Source organism: Balaenoptera ricei, chromosome 8 (genome assembly GCF_028023285.1).
Source record: "Balaenoptera ricei isolate mBalRic1 chromosome 8, mBalRic1.hap2, whole genome shotgun sequence".
NCBI classification, from domain to species: Eukaryota; Metazoa; Chordata; class Mammalia; order Artiodactyla; family Balaenopteridae; genus Balaenoptera; species Balaenoptera ricei.
The window spans coordinates 70,556,596-70,580,812 of NC_082646.1; the positions used below are offsets into that span (position 1 = coordinate 70,556,596).

General features: G+C 38.4%; 1 protein-coding gene across 1 annotated transcript; it reads left to right on the forward strand.

The window, feature by feature from the left end:
- Positions 1 to 17,831: 17,831 nt before the first annotated feature.
- On the forward strand, positions 17,832 to 18,723 carry LOC132369857 (TP53-regulated inhibitor of apoptosis 1). Its single transcript, XM_059929550.1, has one exon. The coding sequence runs from the start codon at positions 17,832 to 17,834 to the stop codon at positions 18,060 to 18,062; it is 231 nt and encodes a 76-aa protein (XP_059785533.1). The 3' UTR covers positions 18,063 to 18,723.
- The last annotated feature ends 5,494 nt before the right edge of the window (positions 18,724 to 24,217 follow it).

Sequence of the window (24,217 nt, forward strand, 5' to 3'; positions counted from 1 at the left end):
TATTTATTTATTTATTTTTCACACACACACACACACACACACACACACACACACACTGTATTTTATTTTTACAAGAGATAAATAGACTGACACCAAGCATTGTACGTGGATGACCACAACAAAAGCAACAATGATTGCAATTACCAAACATGAAACATACTCATACTATGTCATAATATTGACATTCAGTCCAGTAATCCTCCACTGTAACAGCTCCTTTACTTTGCAGTGAAAATTGATTTGTGTATTCTTTGCCTCTGAGTCCTTGTGGGAGCTTATTTTATTTTTTTATTTATTTTTAAAAAAGTTTTTGAATTTTATTTTATTTATTTTTTATACAGCAGGTTCTTAATAGTCATCCATTTTATACACATCAGTGTATACATGTCAATCCCAATCTCCCAATTCATCCCACCACGACCCCCACCCGTGGCCGCTTTCCCCCCTTGGTGTCCATACGTTTCTTCTCTACATCTGTGTCTCAATTTCTGCCCTGCAAACTGGTTTATCTGTACCATTTTTCTAGGTTCCACATATACACGTTAATATACGATATTTGTTTTTTTGTCTTTCTGACTTACTTCACTCTGTATGACAGTCTCTAGATCCATCCACATCTCTACAAAGGACCCAATTTCGTTCCTTTTTATGGCTGAGTAATATTCCATTGTATATATGTACCACATCTTCTTTATCCATTCGTCTGTTAATGGGCATTTAGGTTGCTTCCATGACCTGACTATTGTAAATAGTGCTGCAATGAACATTGGGGTGCATGTGTCTTTTTGAATTACGGTTTTCTCTGGGTATATGCCCAGTAGTGGGATTGCTGGGTCATATGGTAATTCTATTTTTAGTTTTTTAAGGAACCGCCATACTGTTCTCCGTAGTGGCTCTATCAATTTACATTCCCACCAACAGTGCAAGAGGGTTCCCTTTTCTCCACACTCTCTCCAGCATTTGTTTGTAGATTTTCTGATGTTGCCCATTCTAACTGGTGTGAGGTGATACTTCATTGTAGTTTTGATTTGCATTTCTCTAATAATTAGTGATGTTGAGCATCTTTTCATGTGCTTCTTGGCCATCTGTATGTCTTCTTTGGAGAAATGCCTGTTTAGGTCTTCTGCCCATTTTTGGATTGGATTGTTCTTTTTTTAATATTGAGCTGCATGAGCTGTTTATATATTTTGGAGATTAATCCTTTGTCCATTGATTCATTTGCAAATATTTTCTCCCATTCTGAGGATTGTCTTTTCGTCTTGTTTGTAGTTTCCTTTGCTTTGCAAAAGCTTTTAAGTTTCATTAGGTCCTATTTGTTTATTTTTGTTTTTATTTCCATTACTCTAGGAGGTAGATCAAAAAAGATCTTGCTGTGATTTATGTCAAAGAGTGTTCTTCCTATGTTTTCCTCTAAGAGTTTTATAGTGTCTGGTCTTACATTTAGGTCTCGAATCCATTTTGAGTTTATTTTTGTGTATGGTGTTAGGGAGTGTTCTAATTTCATTCTTTTACATGTAGCTGTCCAGTTTTCCCAGCACCACTTATTGAAGAGACTGTCTTTTCTCCATTGTACATCCTTGCTTCCTTTGTCATAGATTAGTTGACCATAGGTGCGTGGGGTTATCTCTGGCCTTTCTATCCTGTTCCATTGACCTATATTTCTGTTTTTGTGCCAGTACCATATTGTCTTGATTACTGTAGCTTTGCAGTATAGTCTGAAGTCAGGGAGTCTGATTCCTCCAGCTCCGTTTTTTTCCCTCAAGACTGCTTTGGCTATTCGGGGTCTTTTGTGTCTCCATACAAATTTTAAGATTTTTTGTTCTAGTTCTGTAAGAAATGCCATTGGTAATTTGATAGGGATTGCATTGAGTCTGTAGATTGCTTTGGCTAGTATAGTCATTTTCACAGTATTGATTCTTCCAATCCAAGAACATGGTATTGGTATCATCTTTCATTTCTTTCAACAGTGTCTTATAGTTTTCTGCATACAGGTCTTTTGTCTCCCTAGGTAGGTTTTTTCCTAGGTATTTTATTCTTTTTGTTGCAATGGTAAATGGGAGTGTTTCCTTAATTTCTCTTTTAGATTTTTCATCATTAGTGTATAGGAATGCAAGAGATTTCTATGCATTAATTTTGTATCCTGCAACTTTACCAGATTCATTGATTAGCTCTAGTAGTTTTCTGGTGGCATCTTTAGGATACTCTATGTATAATATCATGTCATCTGCAAACAGTGACAGTTTTACTTCTTCTTTTCCAACTTGTATTCCTTTTATTTCTTTTTCTTCTCTGATTGCCATGGCTAGGACTTCCAAAACTATGTTGAATAATAGTGGTGAGAGTGGACATCCTTGTCTTGTTCCTGATCTTAGAGGAAATGCTTTCAGTTTTTCACCATTGAGAATGATGTTTGCTGTGGGTTTGTCATATATGGCCTTTATTATGTTGAGATAGGCCACTTTACCCACTTTCTGGAGAGTTTTTATCATAAATGGGTGTTGAATTTTGTCAAAAACTTTTTCTGCATCTATTGAGATGATAATATGGTTTTTCTTCTTCAATTTGTTAATATGGGGTACCACATTGATTGATTTGTGTGTATTGAAGAATCCTTGCATCCCTGGGATAAATCCCACTTGATCATGGTGTATGATCCTTTTAATGTGTTGTTGGATTCTGTTTGCTAGTATTTTGTTGAGGATTTTTGCATCTATATTAATCAGTGATATTGGTCTGTAATTTTCTTTTTTTGTAGTATCTTTGTCTGATTTTGGTATCAGGGTGATGGTGGCCTCATAGAATGAGTTTGGGAGTGTTCCTTCCTCTGCAATTTTTTGGAAGAGTTTGAGAAGGATGGGTGTTAGCTCTTCTCTAAATGTTTGATAGAATTCACCTGTGAAGCCATCTGGTCCTGGACTTTTGTTTGTTGGAAGATTTTTAATTACAGTTTCAATTTCATTACTTGTGATTGGTCTGTTCATATTTTCTGTTTCTTCTTGGTTCAGTCTTGGAAGGTTATACCTTTCCAAGAATTTGTCCATTTCTTCCAGGTTGTCTATTTTATTGTCATAGAGTTGCTTGTAGTAGTCTCTTAGGATGCTGTGTATTTCTGTGGTGTCTGTTGTAACTTCCTTTTTATTTCTAATTTTATCAATTTGAGTCCTCTCCCTCTTTTTCCTGATGAGTCTGGCTAATGGTTTATCAATTTTGTTTATCTTCTCAAAGAACCAGCTTTTAGTTTTATTGATCTTTGCTATTGTTTTCTTTGTTTCTATTTCATTTATTTCTGCTCTGATCTTTATGATTTCTTTCCTTCTGCTAACTTTGGGTTTTGTTTGTTCTTCTTTCTCTAGTTCCTTTAGGTGTAAGGTTAAATTGTATATTTGAGATTTTTCTTGTTTCTTGAGGTAGGCTTGTATAGCTATAAACTTCCCTCTTAGAACTGCTTTTGCTGCATCCCATAGGTTTTGGATCATCAATGTTTTCATTGTCATTTGTGTCTAGGTATTTTTTGATTTCCTCTTTGATTTCTTCAGTGATCTATTGGTTATTTAGTAATGTATTGTTTAGCCTCCATGTGTTTGTGTTTTTTACGTTTTTTTTTTTCCCCTGTAATTGATTTCTAATCTCATAGCGTTGTGGTCAGAAAAGATGCTTGATATGATTTCAATTTTCTTAAATTTACTGAGGCTTGATTTGTGACCCAAGATGTGATCTATACTGAAGAATGTTCTGTGCGCACTTGAGAAGAAAGTGTAGTCTGCTGTTTTTGGATGGAATGTCCTATAAATATCAATTAAATCTATCTGGTCTATTGTGTCATTTATTTTATTTTTTTTTAATTTTATAACTACTTTATTTATTTATTTATTTATTTTTTGGCGTGTTGGGTCTTCTGTTCGTGCGAGGGCTTTCTCCAGTTGCGGCAAGCGGGGGCCACTCTTCATCGCGGTGCACGGGCCTTTCACTATCGCGGCCCCTCCCGTTGCGGGGCACAGGCTCCAGACGCGCAGGCTCAGCAGCTGTGGCTCACGGGCCCAGCCACTCCGTGGCATGTGGGATCTTCCCAGACCAGGGCTCGAACCCGTGTCCCCTGCATTAGCAGGCAGATTCTCAACCACTGCGCCACCAGGGAAGCCCTATTGTGTCATTTAAAGCTTGTGTTTCCTTATTAATTTTCATTTTGGATGATCTGTCCATTGGTGTAAGTGAGGTGTTAAAGTCCCCCACTATTATTGTGTTACTGTCGATTTCCTCTTTTATAGCTGTTAGCAGTTGCCTTATGTATTGAGGTGCTCCTATGTTGGGTGCATATATATTTATAATTGTTATATCTTCTTCTTGGATTGATACCTTGATCATTATGTAGTGTCCTTCCTTGTCTCTTGTAACATTCTTTATTTTAAATTCTATTTTATCTGATATGAGTATTGCTACTCCAGCTTTCTTTTGATTTCCATTGGCATGGAATATCTTTTTCCATCCCCTCACTTTCGGTCTGTATGTGTCCCTAGGTCTGAAGTGGGTCTCTTGTAGACAGCATGTATATGGGTCTTGTTTTTGTGTCCATTCAGCAAGCCTGTGCCTTTTGATTGGAGCATTTACTCCATTTGCATTTAAGGTATTTATCGATATGTATGTTCCTGTGACCATTTTCTTAATTGTTTTGGGTTTGTTTTTGTAGGTCATTTTCTTCTCTTGTGTTTCCCACTTAGAGAAGTTCCTTTAGCATTTGTTGTAGAGCTGGTTTGGTAGTGCTGAATTCTCTTAGCTTTTGCTTGTCTGTAAAGCTTTTGATTTCTCCATCGCATCTGAATGAGATCCTTGCTGGGTAGAGTAATCTTGGTTGTAGGTTCTTCCCTTTCATCACTTTAAGTATCATGCCACTCCCTTCTAGCTTGTAGAGTTTCTACTGAGAAATCAGCTGTTAACCTTATGGGAGTTCCCTTGTATATTATTTGTTGTTTTTCCCTTGCTGCTTTCAATAAATTTTCTTTGTCTTTAATTTTTGCCAGTTTGATTACTATGTGTCTCAACGTGTTTCTCCTTGGGTTTATCCTGTATGGGACTCTGCGCTTTCTGGACTTGGGTGGCTATTTCCTTTCCCATGTTAGGGAAGTTTTCGACTATAATCTCTTCAAATAGTTTCTCGGGTCCTTTCTCTCTCTCTTCTCCTTCTGGAACCCCTATAATGCAAATGTTGTTGTGTTTAATGTTGTCCCAGAGGTCTCTTAGGCTGTCTTCATTTCTTTTCATTCTTTTATCTTTATTCTGTTCTGTGGCAGTGAATTTCACCATTCTGTCTTCCAGGTCACTTATCCGTTCTTCTGCCTCAATTATTCTGCTATTGATTCCTTCTAGTGTAGTTTTCATTTCAGTATTGCATTGTTCATCTCTGTTTGTTTGTTCTTTAATTCTTCTAGGTCTTTGTTAAACATTTCTTGCATCTTCTTGATCTTTGCCTCCATTCTTTTTCCGAGGTCCTGGATCATCTTTACTATCATTATTCTGAATTCTTTTTCTGGAAGGTTGCCTATCTCCACTTCATTTAGTTGTTTTTCTGGGGTTTTATCTTGTTCCTTCATCTGGTACATAGCCCTCTGCCTTTTCATCTTGTCTATCTTTCTGTGAATGTGGTTTTTGTTCCACAGGCTGCAGGATTGTAGTTCTTGCTTCTGCTGTCTGCCCTCTGGTGGATGAGGCTATCTAAGAGGCTTGTCAAAAACCACTATTAACTGTTAAATTTGGTGCATTTTCTTCTATGTTTTTTCCTTAAATACATATACACAGAATAAGTAGGATTTTATATAGTTTCACTTCCTGATATTTACTGACAGTATAATATAAGCATTTCCCCATGCCATTATGATGTCTTCATAAACACAAATATAATTGACACATAATATTCCATTTTATGCAGGTACCATAATTTCCCACCACTCTGACACTTTTAAAATTTATGTTGTTTCCATGATGATCATAAATGACTTTGTACATTATTCTTTTTTTCTTTTCCATTATGGTTTATTACAGGATATTGAATATAGTTCCCTATGCTATACAGTAGGACCTTGTTGTTTATCCGTCCTATATATAATAATTTGCATCTACTAACCCCAACCTCCCACTCCATCCCTCCCCCACCCCTCACCCCCTTGGCAACCACAAGTCTGTTCTCTATGTCTGTGAGTCTGTTTCTGTTTCATAAATAAGTTCATATGTGTCATATTTTAGATTCCACATATGAGTGATATACAGTATTTGTCTTTCTCTTTCTGACTTACTTCACTTAGTGTGATAATCTCTAGGTTCATCCATGTTGCTGCAAATGACATTATTTCATTCTTTTTTATGGCTGAGTAGTATTCATATATATACCACATCTTCTTTATCCGTTCATCTGTCCATGGACATTTAGGTTGCTTTTATGTCTTGGCTATTGTAAATAGCACTGCTATGAACATTAGGGTGCATGTATCTTTTCGAATTATAGTTTTGTCTGAATATATGCCCAGGAGTGTGATTGCTGGATCATATGACAACTCTATTTTTAGTGTTTTGAGGTACCTCCATACTATTTTCCATAGTGGCTGCACCAATTTACATTCCCACTAACAGTGTAGGAGGTTTCCCTTCTCTCCACACCCTCTCCAGCATTTGTTATTTGTAGACTTTTTAATGATGGCCATTCTGACCAGTGTGAGGTTATACCTCATTATAGTTTTGATTTGCATTTCTCTAATAATTAGTGATTTTGAGCATCTTTTCATATGTCAGTTGACCATCTATATATACATTATTCTTTACACATATGTCTCATAGTTTCTTTAGGCTAGATTCCTAGAAGTAGAACCATTTGTTCAAAGGGTATGAATATTTTTAAGATAATTGATAAATTTTGCCAAATTGCCTTCCAAAACCTTCCAGCAGTTTACAATGTAAGCCATGTATGAAAGTGTTCATCTCACCAAACTCTCAGCCTGCTTAACTTTGCATTATCATCAACAAAATGAACATTGTATGAACAAATAAGTAGTAGAGATTTTTTGGTGGGGGGCGGTATATAGGTAACCCTTTCTAAACACTGAAGTAATGGAATTTTTAGCTCTTTCTGTATATTAATGTATTAGTTTATTGTCAATGTATCAATTTATAATTAATTAATGTATAACTTATTGTACATTAATCTATTGTCAATGTATTAATCAATATACTATAAGCTAAAGTAACAAATAAACCTCAAATCCTCAGTGGCCTAGCATTCAAAGTTTATATCTCATAACAGTTTAATATAGATTGTGTGGCTCTTCTGAGCAGCTTTTCTCCAAAGGATGACTCAGGAACCCAGAGGTTTCTGTCCTGTAGCTTTGCCTTCCCAAAGGTCTTTACTTCCAGCCCTATGGATGGGAAAGAAAGAGCAGGGGAAAGCACACCCACTTTTAGCTGTCCCAGATCAGAATTCTGCATCACGCTTCTCTTTGATATCCCCAAAAGCAACCATTCAAGCACCCATCTGGTATGATAGAAAGTTAAGTCCTTCGGGGTTCCCTTTCCCAACTGTTTCTGAAAATCTGCCAGGAAACATTCACGTGTCCATAAGCCCATTTTGATTGTTGGTTGTTAAAGCTCAGCCACTTGGTCCAACCATTGCCACACTCTCTGTATGTGGTTACCCTTGTGTTGAGTTTGAGGCCTATCCAGGATGTACTAATTTGCTGCACTTGTGGACACACATGCATGTCTCTCCCCTGGATGAGAGCTTCCAACATTGCTAGACCCAGGGCTTCAAACTATAACTCCTGTTCAGCCTCTTTATCTCTCAACCTTGCTTTCCTCTGTGTTCACTATCAGGGATGCTCTCTCCACATGTGGGTCCCTGTCAGCTAACGTACTGCTAGCATAGCAGTCCCAATGGTAAAAGGGTGCTTCTTTTTCCAATAGTTGCTGGGCAGGAAACAGCTAGAGGTGTCAACTACTGTGTCCAGACTCGTGGGAGCTGTCTGAGGATAATACGTTGCAAGCAGAGCCAGGATCAAGCTAGGGTGGAATATCGGAGCTGGGAACCCCTGGGCCAGAGATGGCAAATATGGGACAAAGGTGCTGGCAATACTCCCCTCACCCAGAGCAGACACGCTCCTCAGTCCTGGCCCTCTTAACTGTGGGGCCCTAGAACCCTTTCAATGAAGGCTCTACTAGTGTGAGCAGTTGAAATCTACTTGCCATCTCTGCATTAAACTCTATATTCAGCCAGTACGGTTCTTAGGATATGATGGGCACTTAATAAATATTGATTTAACAAAAAACAAACCAAAGCTACCTTTGACCCAAGGAGTGAATTTAGTAACAGTGGTGGGTCAAACATTAGGAACATGAAGACCAAAGAAGTTTCATGGAATTTGAGTCAGGTGCAGTGCCAAAAGCCAGGAAATCACAGAGGGTCAAAGCCCAGAAAATATCTGAAGTCACTTGGGCTGGAATAATGCAATGGTCAGCTGGTCTTCCTGCCTCGGATCCTGACCCTTCTCACCCCTGACAATGCCTTCTCCATGTCACAGCCACTAGTCACTACCTTGCTTAAAGCCTTCTTTAGTTTCCTATTGCTTTTATTTATTTTTTTAAACATCTTTATTGGAGTATAATTGCTTTACAATGTTGTGTTAGTTTCTACTGTATAACAAAGTGAATCAGCTATATGTATACATATATCCCCATATCCCCTCCCTCTTGCATCTCCCTCCCACCCTCCCTATCCCACCCCTCTAGGTGGTCACAAAGCACGGAGCTGATCTCCCTGTGCTGTGCAGCTGCTTCCCACTAGCCATCTATTTTACATTTGGTAGTGTATATATGTCAGTGCTACTCTCTCACTTCGTCCCAGCTTACCCTTCCCCCTCCCCGTGTCCTCAAGTCCATTCTCTATGTCTGCGTCTTTATTCCTGTCCTGCCCCTAGGTTCATCAAAACCATTTTTTTTTTAGATTCCATACATATGTGTTAGCATACGGTATTTGTTTTTCTCTTTCTGACTTACTTCACTCTGTATGACATACTCTATGTCCATCCACCTCACTACACCTATTGCTTTTAGGATAAAGACAAGATACTTCCTACAGCTTCCAAGGCTGCCAGACTCAGTCCCTGCCTCTCTCCAGACCCACTTCCACATATCCATCATTTTATATTTGCTCTCTCATCTAGTCTTCTCTCATCTTAGACAGGTTTGTTAATCCAGTTTTATAGGTGAGGAGTTCTCCCCTGATCCTCAAGGAGATTTCATGAATTAGCCAAAGTCATGAAGCTGCCAAATTTCTCAAGTGGAATATGAATCCATTCCTGCCTGGTTCTAAAATTTGCATTCAGGAATAGATAAGACATTTATCATTAATTCAGCTTTGTGTATTAAGCACTTTGTTTTTATCAAAACAACAAAAGAAACTGGCTATTGGCCCATTGAAATGCATTCACACACACACACACACACACAGAGATCTAGCTGTTTGATTTACTTTCAGCCCGTGTGTTTGTACAATGTAGACAGAGCTTTCTAGTGTGCATAACTAGGGCTAACTTCCCAAAGAGGAGAATTGACGAAAGTACTGCTTTTTTTTGTTTTTCTTTTTTCCCCCTTTCTTCCTTACTTTTTTCTTTTTTATTCATAGTTATTCTTGTCTTTGTGAGTGAAAAAAGAGAATTCCAGGAAACTGTCCTATTGATGAGCCAGCCATTTTTGAGTGGGGACAGAATACACACAACTGCTATTTTCTTCTCTCCCCTCATCTCCACCCCCAGCCTCCCAAAGGTTTGGTTCAGAGTGAGTTTTGCTCCAGCTGCAGAGGGAGGCTGTCTCCTGTCAGACTGGAGCCTCGCTCAGAATGCAAATGTCCCAGGGCTGAAAAGAGCCTTTCACCAGAAACTCCAGAGCTGGAGTCTCTTTGGCCTTGACAGACAAGAGCATCCATACACCAGAGGGCAGCGCCTTCTCCCTGGCACTGCCATTTGGCTCAGCTGCAAAGACTAAAGAACCAAGCCTCAAAGGACGTACAGTGTTCCCCTGCTGGACAGAATTCCACACTGACCACATGAAAAATAACAGCTCTTTCTGTCCGGCAGCCCACTCTGGCTCTGCAGGCTGAAACCTGATGCTCCAGCAAGGCTGCATGTTGGACAAGGCTGCATGTTGGACAAGGCTGCATGTTGGAGAGCGATGCAAAAAGGGTGTGGATCCTCCCTTAGCCTAACTCACCACCATGCTGATGGCTCCAAAGGTAAACAGTACACCCTTTCCCAGAAGGGGTTCAGGTCTGTTGCAGCATCTCCCAGCCATTAATCTCAAGGAAAAGGTGCAGCAGGTCTTTCTGTTTCCTTCTCCCAGAGTAGGCACGCTTGTTTCTATAAACTTGAAGGGACTAGCACGTAAACTCTACACATCTGCACGGGGCTGTATTTTAGGTGACTTTTCCTGTGCTCCTTGAGGGAGCTGAGTCTTCATCTGTGCTAGGAAGAGTCTGATTGAAAGGGAAAAGCTTCAGCTACCACTGCAGAAGGCAGTCTGCCTCTGAGAGTCTTTCTTAAAGGTCGGTTAAAGTGGGGAATGAGCAGGGCAGAGAAGGCACACCCAGACATCAGGGCTCTGGACCTCAGGGTCAAGGAATTACACAAGGTTTGGGGGTCAACCATGGCTCACCATGCCCTGTGGTTGACAAACGCTAGCTGTGGGCATCTTGAGTCTTGCCAGAGCAAGAGAGCGACAAAGGAGGCCAGTCCCAGTCATGGAGTTGAGTCTTGAGAAACTTCTGCAAGAAATGGATGACCTAAGCATTCACTCTGTTGCTCTCTGAAGCAGGGGCGTGGACTTCCAATTCTGATTATGAGCACGAGGAATTCGAATTCCATCTGAGTGTCTCCTGGGTCTGCCTACAATGATACTCTAACTTTAAAAGGGCTAGAGAAAGGAGTAGTTAACAAGAGAAAACCCACTTAACTAAAAAAGGACGTAGGAACATTGATTGGGTGCATATATCTTTTCAAATTAATGGGTTTTTTTTCTTCACATATATACCCAGGAGTGGAATTGTTGGATCACATGATAGTTCTATTTTTAGTTTTTTTACTGTCTTCCATACTGTTTTCCACAGTGGCTGCACCAATTTACATTCCCACCAACAGTGTACAAGTGTTCCCTTTTCTCCACATCTTCGCCAATATGTGTTATCTCTGTTCTTTCTGATGATAGCCATTCTGACGGGTGTGAGGTGACATCTCATTGTGGTTTTGACTTGCATTTCCTTAATGATCAGTGATGTTGAGTGTCTTTTCATGTGCTTGTTGATCATCTGCATTTCCTCTTTGGAAAAATGTCTATTCAGTTCTTCTGCCCATTTTTTAATCAGGTTGTTTGTTTTTTTGATGTTGAGCTGTATGAGCTGTTTATATATGTTGGATATTAACCTTTATTGGTCATATCATTTGCAAATATTTTCTCCCATTCAGTAAGTTGTCTTTTCTTTTTGTCAATGGATTCCTTTGCTGTGCAAAAGCTTTTAAGTTCAATTAGGTCCCATTTGTTTGTTTTTGCTTTTATTTCCTTTGTTTTAGGAGATGGAGCAAAAAAAAAAAAAAAATACTGCTACAATTTATGTCAAAGAATGTTCTGCCTGTGTTTTCCTCTAGGAGTTTTAAGGTATCTGGTCTTACATTTAGGTCTTTAATTCATTTTGAGTTTATTTTTATATATGGTGTTAGGGAATGTTCTAATTTCACTCTTTTACATGTAGCTGTCCAGTTTTCCCAGTACCACTTATTGAAGACATTGTCTTTTCTCCACTGTGTATTCTTGCCTCTTTTATCATAGATTAATTGACCATAACTGTATGGGTTTACTTCTGGGCTCTCTATTCTGTTTCATTGACCTATGTGTCTGTTTTTGTGCCAGTATCATAATGTTTTGATGGCTATAGCTTTGTAGTATAGTCTGAAGTCAGGAAGCATGATTTCTCCAGCTCTGTTCTTCTTTCTCAGATTCTTTTGGCTATTTGGGGTCTTTTGTGTTTCCACATAAATTTTAAATTTTTTTGTTTTAGTTCTGTGAAAAATGGCATTGGTAATTTGATAGGGATTGCATTAACTCTATAGATTGCCTTGGGTAGTATAGTCATTTTAACAATATTAATTCTTCCAATCCATGAGCACAGTATATCTTTCCATCTATTTGTGTCATCTTCAATTTCTTTCATCAGTGTCTTATAGTTTTTGGAGTACAGGTCTTTTGTCTCCTTAGGTAGGTTTATTCCTAGGTATTTTAGTCTTTTTAATGAGATAGTAAATGGGATTGTTTCCTTAATTTATCTTTCTGATAGTTCGTTGTTTGTATATAGAAATGCAAGAGATTTCTGTATATTAATTTTGTATCCTGCAACTTTACCAAATTCATAGATGAGCTCTAGTAGTTTTCTGGTGGTGTCTTTAGGATTTTCTATGCATAGTATCATGTCATCTGTAAAGAGTGACGTTTTTCTTCTTCCTTTCCAATTTGGATTCCTTTTATTTCTTTTTCTTCTCTAATTGCTGTGGCTAGGACTTCGAAAACTATGTTGAATAAAAGTGGCGAGAGTGGGCATCCTTGTCTTATTCCTGATATTAGAAGAAATGCATTCAGCTTTTCACTGTTGAGTATGATGTTAGCTGTGGGTTGGTCATATATGGCCTTTATTATGTTAAGGTATGTTCCCTCTGTGCCCACTTTGTTGAGAGTTTTTATTATACATGGATATTAAATTTTGTCAAAAGCTTTTTCTGCATCTATTGAGATGATCATATGGTTTTTATTCTTCAATTTGTTAATCTGGTGTATCACACTGATTGATTTGCAAATATTGAAAAATCCTTGCATCCCTGGGATAAATCCCATTTGATCATGGTGTATGATCCTTTTAATTTATTGCTGGATCCGTTGTGCTAATATTTCGTTGAGGATTTTTGCATCTATGTTCATCAGTGATATTGGCCTGTAATTTTCTTTTTTTTTTTTTTATCTGGTTTTGGTATCAGGTAATGGTGGTCTCATAGAATGAATTCAGAAGTGTTCCCCCCTCTACAATTTTTTGGAATAGTTTCAGAAGGATAGGTGTTAACTCTTCTCTAACTGTTTGGTAGAATTCACCTGTGAAGCCATCTGGTCCTGAACTTCTGTTTGTTGGGAGTTTTTAAATTACTGATTCAATTTTATTACTGGTAATTGGTCTGTTCAAATTTTCTATTTCTTCCGGTGCAGTCTTGGGAGATTGTACCTTTCTAAGAATTTGTCCATTTCTTCTAGGTTGTCCATTTTATTGGCATATAGTTGTTTTGTAGTAGTCTCTTATGATCCTTTGTATTTCTGTGGTGTGGGTTGGAACTTCTTTTTTATTTCTAAGTTTATTGATTTGGCCCCTCTCCCTTTCTTTTCTTGATGAGTTTGACTAAAGGTATATCAATTTTATTTATCTTTTCAAAGAACCAGCTTTTAGTTTCATGGATTTTTCCTATTTTTTTTAAGTCTCTATTTCATTTATTTCTGCTCTGATCTTTATGATTTCTATCCTTCTACTAACTTTGGTTTTGTTTGTTGTTCTTTCTCTAGTTTCTTTAGGTGTAAGGTTAGGTTGTTTATTTAACAAGAGATTTTTCTTGTTTCCTGAGGTAAGCTTGTATTGCTATAAGCTTCCCTCTAATTTGAAAAGATACATGCACCCAATATTCATAGCAGCATTATTTACAATAGCCAAGACAAGGAAGCAAACTAAATGTCCATCAACAGATGAATGGATAAAGAAGATGTGGTACATATATACAATGGAATACTACTCAGCCATAAAAAAAGAATGAATTTCAACGTTTGCAGTATGGACTTGGAGGGCATTATGCTAAGTAAAATAAGCCAGACAAAGAAAGACGAATACTGTATGATATCACTTATATGCAGAAGCTAAAAAAATACAACAAACTAGTGACTGTAACAAAAAAAGCAGACTCACAGATATAGAGAACAAACTAGTGGTTACCAGTGGGGAGAGGGAAGGGGGGAGGGACAATATAGAGGTAGGAGATTAGGAGGTACAAATATTAGGTATAAAATAAGCTACAAGGATATATTGTACAACACGGGGAACATAGCAAATATTTTATAATGACTATATATGGAGTATAACCTTTAAAAATTATGAATCACTATATTGTATACCTGTAATTTATATAAAATTATACATCAACTATACTTTAATTTTAAAATAATTTTTTTAAAAACACATAGGGATTACAATTTATACAAACCTATGTATATATTAAGTTTCAATTCTCAGGGGAAAAAAACCTATGAAGCCGGCCTTGCACAAATTTAAGAGCACCATTCAAGTCATATATATTTTAGAAGGCACCATCCATGTAGAACACAGTGTGACTGGCATTCCATTGCTGTGCAGGCAGGAAAAATATTCTTGATTTACAAAGTAGAAACCAAGGCTCAGAGAATGATTTGAACATGGGCACATGGGTAAAGTCAGGTCTAGAACCCTCCTCAGTCTGACTCCTTGCCCCCTTTCTTTCTACCTGACCTCATCTTCCCCTTGAGACCTGATGTAAGGCTTTACATGCAGGAAGCACTCCATAAATAGTCAAATGGAACTGAGGGCTTCTCTCGGCTCTGTAGGTTTTCCAAATATCCAAGGCTTTCTGAAAGCTGTGACCCAGCCACTGGGACTAAGAAAGTGCCTATAGATTTTCAGAATTGAGAGCTTTGTAACAAAGCCCACACCAGCAGGTGAGAGGTTCCAAGCTGCCCGAGTTGCCTGGCATCTCTTACCCCAGCTAGCAGTGCAGCCTGACTCTGTGCTGCCCACTGCCTGAGCTGAGCACACAGTGCCAAGGAGCTGGCCGGAGAGCACCCTCCTAGGGGTCTGGGCAGAAGAAACTCAACTGTGTGGAAAAGTTATTTGTGAAGACACTCATGCCAAACAAATGCCCCTAAAAACAATTCTAAAAAACTTACAGTAATAATAGCAATAACAACAACAACAGAAAAGCCTTGGTACTCCCACAGCAATTTTTGGCTTTCGTGGTTCTCTTACATAAATTATTCCACTTTATCTTCATATCTCCATGGGGAAAGAAATGTCCTCAAAAGCATTAAGTGACATTGCCCATGTCACATAACTGATTATTGCATTTTCATTGAAAGGTTTTTGTGATGTGCTTAAAATAAGAGAGAGAGAAAAAAAGAAAAAACAGAAAATTAATGTCGTTTGCCTTGGTTTGCCAAACTCTATGCCATGAATTAGGGACACCAAGAGGCATAAACTACAGTCCTGTCCTAGGTGGTTGCAGTAGAATTGGTAAAGTTGGATTCATGCCTTAACACATAAATTCTAGAATTTTGGGAAATGAATCTGTCATGTCCATAAAATTAAATATATCTATGGTATTCAACCTGGCAAGCTCACTCCTAAAAATGTATCCTGTAGAAATAAAATGGCCAGGATCTTAGAGTAGATCCATAAAGATCTTTATTGCAACATCACTTCTAGTGGCAAAGGTTCATAGTAAGATGAATGCCCATAATGAGATGACATGATGTCTGGAATTTGTTTCAAAATATTCCAAGGGGGTAGAGACAATGAAGTAAATGGGTATAAAAATGAAACAAGGTTGGCCCTGAATTGATAATTATGAAAACTAGTTAATGGGATCTATTATTCTAGTCTCTCTATATTTGTATATGCTTAAATTTTTCCACAATAAAAAAACCTGAAATGAGTGCCTATCAATTAGGAGAATTGTTGAATGGGTAATGGTATGTCCTCTCCATAGAATATCATGCCGCTATGCAAAAGAATTAACTGAAGCTATACCAAGCTATACAGCTTGACTTAGAGGAATTTCCACAGTGTTTTTAAGCAAGAAAATCAAACACATATATAACACGGATTTAATTCTTATACCAAAGAATGAATGACCAAACATGTATGGCCTTGTATATATGTTATGTCTATCTAAATATGATGATATAAATGTGGATAAGAATATAAAAGAATAGATACCAAATTGACATGGCTTATGGGGACATAATAGTCATAAGGTGATGTGGATAGAAGATGAAGAAGAAAGAGACAAGGGAATCAAGTAAAAAAGAAAAGAAAACACCTCACCAAGTGTCTTCTCCCATTGACAGTGCATTGTGCCATTTTTAAAACTCTTTTGCTGGCTCCTCTTCCTTCAGAATCACCTACAAACTTCACCAAAACATTCAGTTCTTGCAGAGAAGTGTAGGAGAAACTTTGGCTTTCTTTGGTTAGTTCTTAAAAGCCAAAATCTCCTAGATCTCTGCCTCTTTTCTCAATCTGGAATTTGTGGCTGGAATTCCTGCGGTCACCTTAAGAAAATTGATTTTATTTTTAATGTTACAGATTTTTGTTGTGTGCCTCTTATGTGCTAGGACTGGGCTGTGCATGCCTAAATATATGTGGCTCCGCCTGGGTCAGTCTCCCAAAAGATAAAGGGGGAGAGGCAAAGGAAGGTCTGTGTATTTAAGAAGACTGAAAGGGGGCCAACATGGCCAAACTGTATTGGGAAGAGCAGAACCACATGAGGTTGTTGAGGTGGGCAGGAGCCAGATCATGGAGGGCCTTGCAGGCCACATTAAAGAGTTGGTATTCTATTGGGTTGGCCCAAAAGTTCGTTCGTTCTTTTTAAGATCTTACAGAAAAACCCAAACGAACTTTTTGTCCAACCCAATATTAGCAGTGCAATGGCATCTTTTGAGAAATTTTAAGCCTTGCCAAGCCCAGAGTTCAGAGTATGAGACAATCAGTAGAATTCAATAGAGTTGGATATATGGGAGGAGGACTGACTATAGACAACTTCCAATCTACAGTGTAAGGTTTTGCATTTGATGAGTGGGCTAGAAGTAGACATGGGACATGTGGAAGTTGGCACCAAAGGAAGTTGACACAATGCAATCTTTTACCTGTATGTTGCCCATTGATCTGTTACAACAGGCTGCTGCAATCGTTAGCAAATATCAGCAATTACTTATTCGAATTGTCATTAAGTCTTGCATGATGGTCAAAGGGAAGGATTGAGATGACTAAAAAGGTAGGTAATAATTGTGGAGTTTTGTTCTGGAGAAGACTTGAAGAGTGTTGGGCTCCTAAGAAGTCTTTAACCTTTACAGAGGGGTTGAGAAAATGTGTTTTCTAAAGATGGAGGGAAGGGCAAGATGTCTGGGGTAGAGGACAATGAGGTTCCCAGATAAAAAGGAATATGTGGGTAAACTCATTCTGGAACCACCCGCCCCCCCCCCCCCAGTCACCTTTACTGGGCTGGAGGCATTCTTTGCTGGGAGGTCCACAGGCCTCAGGACATGGGAGAGGGGTGGTCTTTGGGGAGAAACAAAAGGATGATCAGGCATTCCTGCAGGGCCAGAAACGTCCTCACTCCTTCCTATATACCTACTTTGTTGGCAATGTTAAATCAAGGGAGAAGCAGATGGAGAAGTGTTTCCACTTCTTTTAGCTCCAGGGACACCATCCTGTGGTATCTTATCCTGAGGGGCTAACACTTCAGGCTGTCAGCAAGAACTGACTTCGCTCCTTGCCAGGTTCTGGTGGGGAGATCAGAGACGTTCTGCTTGTTCTTAAGAAAAAGATCATCATCTGGTTGCAGTTCCTCTTCTCTTAGGATTTCAGAATTTAAGGTCTTTTGAATGCATTGCTTCTAAAGAATGATAGAGATCAAATCCAAATTGATACACAAGAAACTGGTAAGATTCTGTTATATAAAATACTAAAGACCGCCGACGCCATGAACAGCGTAGGGGAGGCTTGCACCGACATGAAGCGTGAGTACGACCAGTGCTTCAATCGCTGGTTTGCCGAGAAATTCCTCAAGGGGGACTGCTCCGGGGACCCGTGCACCGACCTCTTCAAGCGCTACCAGCAGTGTGTTCAGAAAGCAATAAAGGAGAAGGAGATTCCTATTGAAGGACTGGAGTTCATGGGCCATGGCAAAGAAAAGCCTGAAAGCTCTTCTTGACCTTGACACTCACCTTGAAAATGGACTCCTCAAATCAGGAAATTGAGGACTCTGGATCATGTCAGTTAAAGCTGTGAAGATAGCATCGATTTGATGAATTTAGGAGAGAGGAGTTTCCTGTCCTCCTTCTTGATATTTTTCTCTCATTTGTAAATGATGAAAAAAATCACTCTTTGCTTTGAAATTTCTGGCTTTGGCATCAGCAGGAACTCAATGTGCTAAATAATGGGATTATGGTTGCAATACTTGGTCTGGGATCGGTTTTAAATATACCTTGTATGTAAATGCTGATAAGCTTGTCAGGATGACCAAGGCTGCCAGAGTTATGCTTCGAAGGACATTACTTGTACACTGTACTGGGGTTATTGTTCATGGAAGCAACTGGTTAGGATCTCTCTTTTCTCTCAGGGAGACAATGCTTTGGAAAGGGTTCCCAGCACAACAGTTTGGATCAATGCTTGGGAGCACAGTTTTATTTTTATATAGTAACTTAACTGTTAAGATTGCTGGTGGACTGGGTTAGCCAAGAGGAAGACAGCTTTTAACAGTTCCCTACCTTAAGAAGAGGTGTCAGATCTCATATTAAGATGTGAAAGCTTCAAGAACACTGTGAACACCGTCTCAGAGCTCATGGTGTAGTTCAGCAATTAAGATCCTTGGAGTGGCTATGCACGATCCTAAATTGCAAAGATTTGCTGTTGCCAGCTTTCAACTTAAGTAAATGAATTAAGTCAACCTGTGTATCATAAAAGTGCCAAAATGCTGCATCTGGTTAAATGGGGGAGAAAAGAGTTCACTTTGCCTCTTTTACCCACCCTGCCCTGTAATGCCTGTAATCATGAAGATGGAACAAATTGTATTACATTTAGTTTCTATCATTATTTGCCCCTGAAACTCAGTGCACTTTATGGAACTACCACCCTGTAACCCCACACATCCCATATATACACTGGGGGGAGTTTTATAATTTAAAAATGAAGATTTATCTAAGCTAGGTAGTATCGTATAGCAAATGGAAACCACTGGTTTCTAAAATTTCCACAGTAAGCTACACAAATATCTTAAAATGTTTATATAATGGCACCCAAAAAAATGTCAGGATCAGGTGAGCACTTACACACTTTAGAATGTCATGTAGTCTCCACAGTTGCGTATCTTGAGTAATGTGGTTCAATTTTTTTTGTGCCTATATAGTATGAAACTTGATTTACAGAAGTCCTAGATCCTATTATCTCTTCTCCACTTTACCAGTTATTTTATAAATAACTTCATATTTAATGTGACCAGTCCTTAATGTCATTGCAATACATTCTGCATTTATATTTTGACAGGTTAAGGTCCATTATACAAAAGATATTTGGAACCCAGTTGAGGGAGTCCAGGCAGCAAGCTGGAGTTAAGTATAACTGTCCTGAAGTAAGCCTGGCCACAAGCCAGTCAAAACCGTATAGGCTCTTGAATCTTACCATGAAACTGTCTGGTTGAGCCTTGAGAATAAAACAAATGTTATTATAATTGCTACTAAGGGAATAATTTTTTTCTGATTGTTCCTCATGCTATTTTGACTTTATCCTGCCCTTATAAAATGGCTCCCACTATCTCAACTACTTAAAAGGTTTTAAATTTTGAAGAGGAAATCTTAATTGCTCTTTAATGGTGGTCTCTCCTAATTCCTATGGCTACAGGAAGGTTTTAATTCCAGAAACAAATAAAGCCAGTTCTATATGCAAAAAAAAAAAAAAAAAAAAAAAAAAAATACTAAACAACTATTTTTTCTTTTTTTAATGTATTTTCAAGAAGATTTATTGTAAAAAAAAAAGAATTTTTCATTTTAAATTAAATTTGTCTTTACATTAAACTAGAAATCAGTTTTGGAAAAAGGAGAAATCTCTGACTTCAAATAGGAATGCAAAAAGTAGTTTATAATGATAGTGATGATGATGATGATGATAGCAAAGCTGAATAGCAAACTCTTTGATACAGTGCCATTAATATTCCCAATTTACAGATGTAGAAACTAAGGTTAAGTGACTTATCTTAGGTCAAACTGGCTAGTTAAGTGGTGGAACCAAGATTCTAATTTCAACTTATCTGATTCCAGAGCCAAAATGCTTGCTCATTTGTGATAAACTGATATAGCGTTATATAAAGAAATAGATGGCAGGATACAAAATTACATATATGGTACAATTTCAATAGCAAAAACATTATACATAGGGAAAAAACTAGAAAGAAATATTGTCTCTGGATCTTAGGATTCCAGATGATTTTTGTATTTTTCATATTTTTGAAATTTTTAGTGAGCTTGTATTCCTTTAATAGTCAGAAAAGGATAAAAATAGGATAACAAACCCTGGTTTATCAATATATCCCCCAAGACTGAGGATAGTACTTTAGAAGTACTCCAAACAAAGCAGAGTGCTATGGATTTCACCTCCTATATTCTAGGTATTTTACTTCTAATAATGTATCCTAATACCGCATTTGATATTTTTTAATACCCTGGCTAATATGTGAGTTCATATTGAATTTATGTTTGGTAAAGGCCTAGGCCTTTTCCACATGAACTGCTGAAAAACCAAGAATTCCCCATTCTTTTCTTGTTCAATTCATTTATTTATTATATTTTTTAAAGTTTCATTTTGTTATATACAATTTTATTAGTTGTGGTACAGGATCTAAATTCATTTAGATGGTTTTTGAATCTTGATTCTTATCTTTTTGGCATTTAGTAGCCTTCTCAATTTTAAAATAGCTGCAAACTTAGTGATTTTTTTTTAACTGTCTACATATTCATCTAAGTCACTGATAAAAATGTTGTTCAGGACAGGGGTTAACATAGAGCCATATGGAGGTCACTTGATACCTCCATATAGGATAGTAATTCAAATATCAGCTTTATTTTTGTACAATAAATCAATAGTAACCAACTCTTCTAAGTGTATTATCATCCAACCCATATTTATTTCCAGATATTTCCATAATAATCTCAAAATATTAGGAGAGTTCTCTCAACTGAGTTGCTGAAATCAGGGTACATCATTTCTACAGTATCCACTTACTTGCCAACCTCTTAGCCTGCTTAGAAAAAGAAATTACATTCGTAATATATATTTATATGCATAGCACATATTCCTTTTTTTTCTTTTTCATATTCTTTTCCATTATGGTTTATTACAGGATGTTGAATATAGCTCCCTGTGCTATACAATAGGACCTTGTTGTTTATCCATTCTATGTATAATAGTTTGTGTCTGCTAATCTCAAACTCCCAGTCCATCCCTTCCCTGCACACCCCCCCCCTTGGCAACCACAAGTCTGTTCTCCATGTCCACAATTCTGCTTCTGTTTCATAGATAAGTTCATTTGTGTCATATTTTAGATTCCACATATGAGTGATATCTTATAATGTTTGTCTTTCTCTTTCTGACTTACTTCACTTAGTATGGTAATCTCTAGGTCCATCCATGTTGCCGCAAATGGCATTATTTCATTCTTTTTTATGGCTGAGTAGTATTCCATTGGATATATATATCACATCTTCTTTATCCATTCATCTGTTGTTGGACATTTAGGTTGCTTCCATGTCTTGGCTATTGTAAATAGTGCTGCAGTGAACATTGGGGTACATGTATCTTTTCGAATTATACTTTTGTCTGAATATATGCCCAGGAGTGGGGTTGCTGGATCATATGGCAACTCTATTTCTAGTTTTTTGAGGAACCTCTATACTGTTTTCCATAGTGGCTGCACTAACTTACATTCCCACCAACAGTGTAGGAGGTTTCCCTTTTGTCCACACCCTCTCCAGCATTTGTTATTTGTAGGCTTTTTAATGATGTCCCTACTGACCAGTGTGAGGTGATACCTCATTGTAGTTTTGATTTGCGTTTCTCTAATAATTAGCGATGTTGAGCATCTTTTCATGTGCCTATTGGCCATTTGTATGTCTTCTTTGGAGAAAAGTCTATTTAGGTCTTCTGTCCATTTTTTGATTCGGTTGTGTTTTGTAATTGAGTTGTATGAGCTGTTTGTATGTTTTGGAAATTAAGCCCTTGTCGGTTGCATCATTTGCAAATATTTTCTCCCAGTTTGTAGGTTGTCTTTTCGTTTTGTTTAAGGTTTCCTTTGCTGCATAGCACATATTTTTTACATTTGTATAATTACATCCATCACACATATTCTTCATTTATTCAATAAATTGTATTGCATGCCTCCTTATGTGAAGCATTGTGTACACCCTGGGGATAGAAGGATGAAGCTTGCCATCCCAAATGCAGAGTGGAGTAGCGTGGCAGCTAGAAATCCAGTTGGGAACTGAACTCCCCACAGCAAGGGGACTGAGGAAGAGACCCCAGACCTTGGGATTTCTAGTCTGGAGCTTCCTGACCAAAGACAGCTCTCTGTCCCAGTCATTCCCACTGTCTGAAATGCTTCCTACAAACCTCCCCTCCTTCTGGATCCATAACACTTCCTCCAGGCGGGCGTGTTGCAGCGCTCCCCTGCACAAGTTGTCCTTTTTACTCAGAATCCACATAACCCTTCTCTCTAGGCCCCCATCCCACTGTTTGTGTGCAGGAGACTGGCAGCTCCCTTGGCAGCCTGTACAGCGCCTTGTCACAATAAGCATATAATTAACATTGTATTTCTGAAAGAAGAAAAAGCACTTAGTGTTCTGTGAACGGCTTGGTATCTGCTTTCCAAAAGACCAGGGCATGGACAGATCTTTTCCTTTCCAGCATTATTACCTCCACGATAGGCATAAAAATTAAGCCTTCCCCCAAGGCTCCCCCTTGCTGGTTAATTGGCTATCCATCCAGTTTATCAGGGAAAGAAAAACTACAGTAGCGCCATTCTTGATTTTTCTCTTTCCTTACCTGCCACAGTCAATTCTCCAGCAAGCCCTACCATTTCTCCCTCCAAATATCCTGAGCCTATTTATTCTTTCCATCTCTACTGCTGTCTCCAGATCCAGGCCAGCATCCTCTCTGTCTTAGTCTACTGTAACAGCCTCCCACTTGGTCTCCTGACTTCATCCTTTCCTCCTATCTGCCCCACACTTCAGTCTCTGCACAGTAGCCAGAGTGGCCCTTTAGAAACATCAACTAGCTCAGGGCACTCTGACACTCAAACCCTCTATTGCTTCTCTATAACACTTAGAAAAGAAAATCCCAACTCCTTTTCATAGTATCATTTCTTTCCAGTCATTCCAGGAGGAAAAAACTTACACTATTTCATTCTGATTAAACAAATGCCACTGAACTTAAGAACAGCAGAGAATAATGTATTTCATTAGGGCTAGTGATAACCAGGAGATGGGGCTCATTTTCTTGTCACCTGAATCTAATGAGAGGCAGATGCTCCATTCCTGCTGTTTGGTCCTTCATCTAGGTGGCACATGCAGCAGTCCCCTGCCTGCAGATCTCCTTGTCTGAGGTCCAGATGTCTGTCAGTTGCTCAGGATGCTGACTTGACCAAGATCTCTTATGAGCTGACAATGGGGTTTGGCTAAGAAATGGACCTCACTGCGCTGGATGGTCCCTTGCATATATAATTAAATATAAATGATTCTTTAAAGTGAAAAAAGAAAAAAAGAATGTTTTAAATGGCCTATATTGGTTTGCCAGGGCTGTAGTAACAAAGTGCCACAAACTGGGTGGCTTAAAACAACAGAATGTGATTGTCTCACAGTTCCAGAGTCTAAAAGTGTGAGATCAAGGTGTCAGCAGGGTTGGTTCCTTCTGAGGACTGTGAAGAAGAATGTATTCCATGCTTCTGTCCTAGTGTCTGGTGTTTGCTAGCAATTTTTTGCTTTCCTTGGCTTGTAGATGCATCACCCAGGCCTCTGCTTTCATGTTCACATGGTATTCTGTGTGCATGCCTGCTTCCAAATTTCCCCTTCTCATGAGGACACCAGTCATCTTGGATTAAGGCCTACCTTAATGACCTCATTTTAACTGGATTACCTCTGTAAAGACTCTGTCTCCAAATAAGGTCACATTCTGAGATTCCGGGGGTTAGAACTTTAACATATGATTTTGGGGGACACAATTCACTCCATAGCTTGGTTTATCACTACCCCAATATAATCCTTGCTAACATAAAAAACAATATGAGCCCTTGGTTTAAAAACAAAAGCACCCACAAAGGTACAA

Excerpts from the sequence above, each read along its gene's own strand:
- LOC132369857 (XM_059929550.1), top strand. The coding sequence starts at position 17,832 with ATGAACAGCGTAGGGGAGGCTTGCACCGACATGAAGCGTGAGTACGAC.